Here is a 1,237-nt window from a genome sequence, read left to right as displayed (position 1 = left end):
TAGCTAATTCCTAATTCTTTAGGGATTGTTCCCTCTAAATTAGCAAATATTAAGTCAAAATTAAACTACCCAATGTTTTAAACATCCCACTAAACACTAGGATGTGGTTAAAAAAAGTTAGTTTCTAATTTTATGTCAAGTTTCTCCATCTAGCCAAGGACTCTCTTAGAGATTTTAACCAATATGATAGGTAAAAAGTTAACTATAAAGATGCCTGATTTAATAAATGGGAAGAGTTAAAAAAAGAGTAGAGTCGAAAGTATTACAGAAATTTGAGGAAGGTACACACATAATTTAGCTAATTCCTAATTCTTTAGGGATTGTTCCCTCTGATAATTATGACATGTGGTTGGGTGACAGTACATACCATATTTCTGATATTAATTCTACATTTTCACTTTCAGTATTTTTACTGATTAATTTTAAATTACTTTTCTAATTAGAAAAATTTCTCATTAGTAATTCTAAATTCTAATTACTTTTATTTTAAATATTGTCATCATAACATATTTTTCCTTTAAAGAAGTAACTGTATTGAATATACTTAAGCATCATTATTTATCTAAATTTTTCCCTAGACAAAAAAACTAAGATATATTAATCTGTGATAAGAAATATTCATTGGCCACCAACTTTGCTAAAATACCTTTATTAAATGAAAAAACATGAGGAAACGAAGTTCTATAAAAAGCCTAATATTTCAAAAAAGAACCATTGCTTTTCCGCTTTCCAAAAAACAAAGCAACAAAAACCAACCAAACAAAAAAAGAACCACGTAAAAATATTGAAAAATACATTAGTTCTCAATACATACGAGGGATCCCTACTTGTTGTTTTCTTATTGCTGGACCAATGTTCAGTTTCTTATCCTTATAATTAAGTTTTTCAGCCTAAAATAAAGAAAAAATAAATTATTTGGAACTATTATTTATAAAACCAATAAGGAAAAACTAGTGAGAAAGAATTTTAAAAATTCAGACTATAACATTCTTCGAAAGCAGCAAGGAATAGCGGAAAGGGTAGTCTTTGAATTCAAACAGATCTGAGTCTGAATCTTGGTTCCAGTGCTCTGACCCTAATTCCTTATTTGTAATACAGTTAATTTTCATTTTCGTGGATTCTCTATTTGTGAGTTTTCCCATTTGCTAAAATTCATTTGTAACACCAAAATCAATACTCGTGGCAATTCTGAGGTTGTAAGTGGACAAAGTGAGCAAAGTATTGAAAAATTTGAGCA

The 1,237-nt window shown here is 28.6% G+C and overlaps 1 protein-coding gene across 1 annotated transcript in view; it reads right to left on the bottom strand.

Moving 5' to 3' along the window:
* The window catches only part of BOLL (boule-like RNA-binding protein), a 56,044-nt gene that overhangs the window by 44,444 nt on the left and 10,363 nt on the right, over positions 1 to 1,237 (bottom strand). Inside the window, exon 4 of the mRNA XM_012641631.1 lies at positions 815 to 890. Within this exon, the coding sequence (XP_012497085.1) occupies positions 815 to 890 (76 nt within the window). The remainder of the gene's footprint in view (positions 1 to 814; positions 891 to 1,237) is intronic.

This window comes from Propithecus coquereli, unplaced genomic scaffold, assembly GCF_000956105.1.
Source record: "Propithecus coquereli isolate 6110/MARCELLA unplaced genomic scaffold, Pcoq_1.0 Scaffold167, whole genome shotgun sequence".
Lineage (NCBI taxonomy): Eukaryota > Metazoa > Chordata > Mammalia > Primates > Indriidae > Propithecus > Propithecus coquereli.
This window is presented reverse-complemented; position numbering and strand designations above follow the sequence as displayed.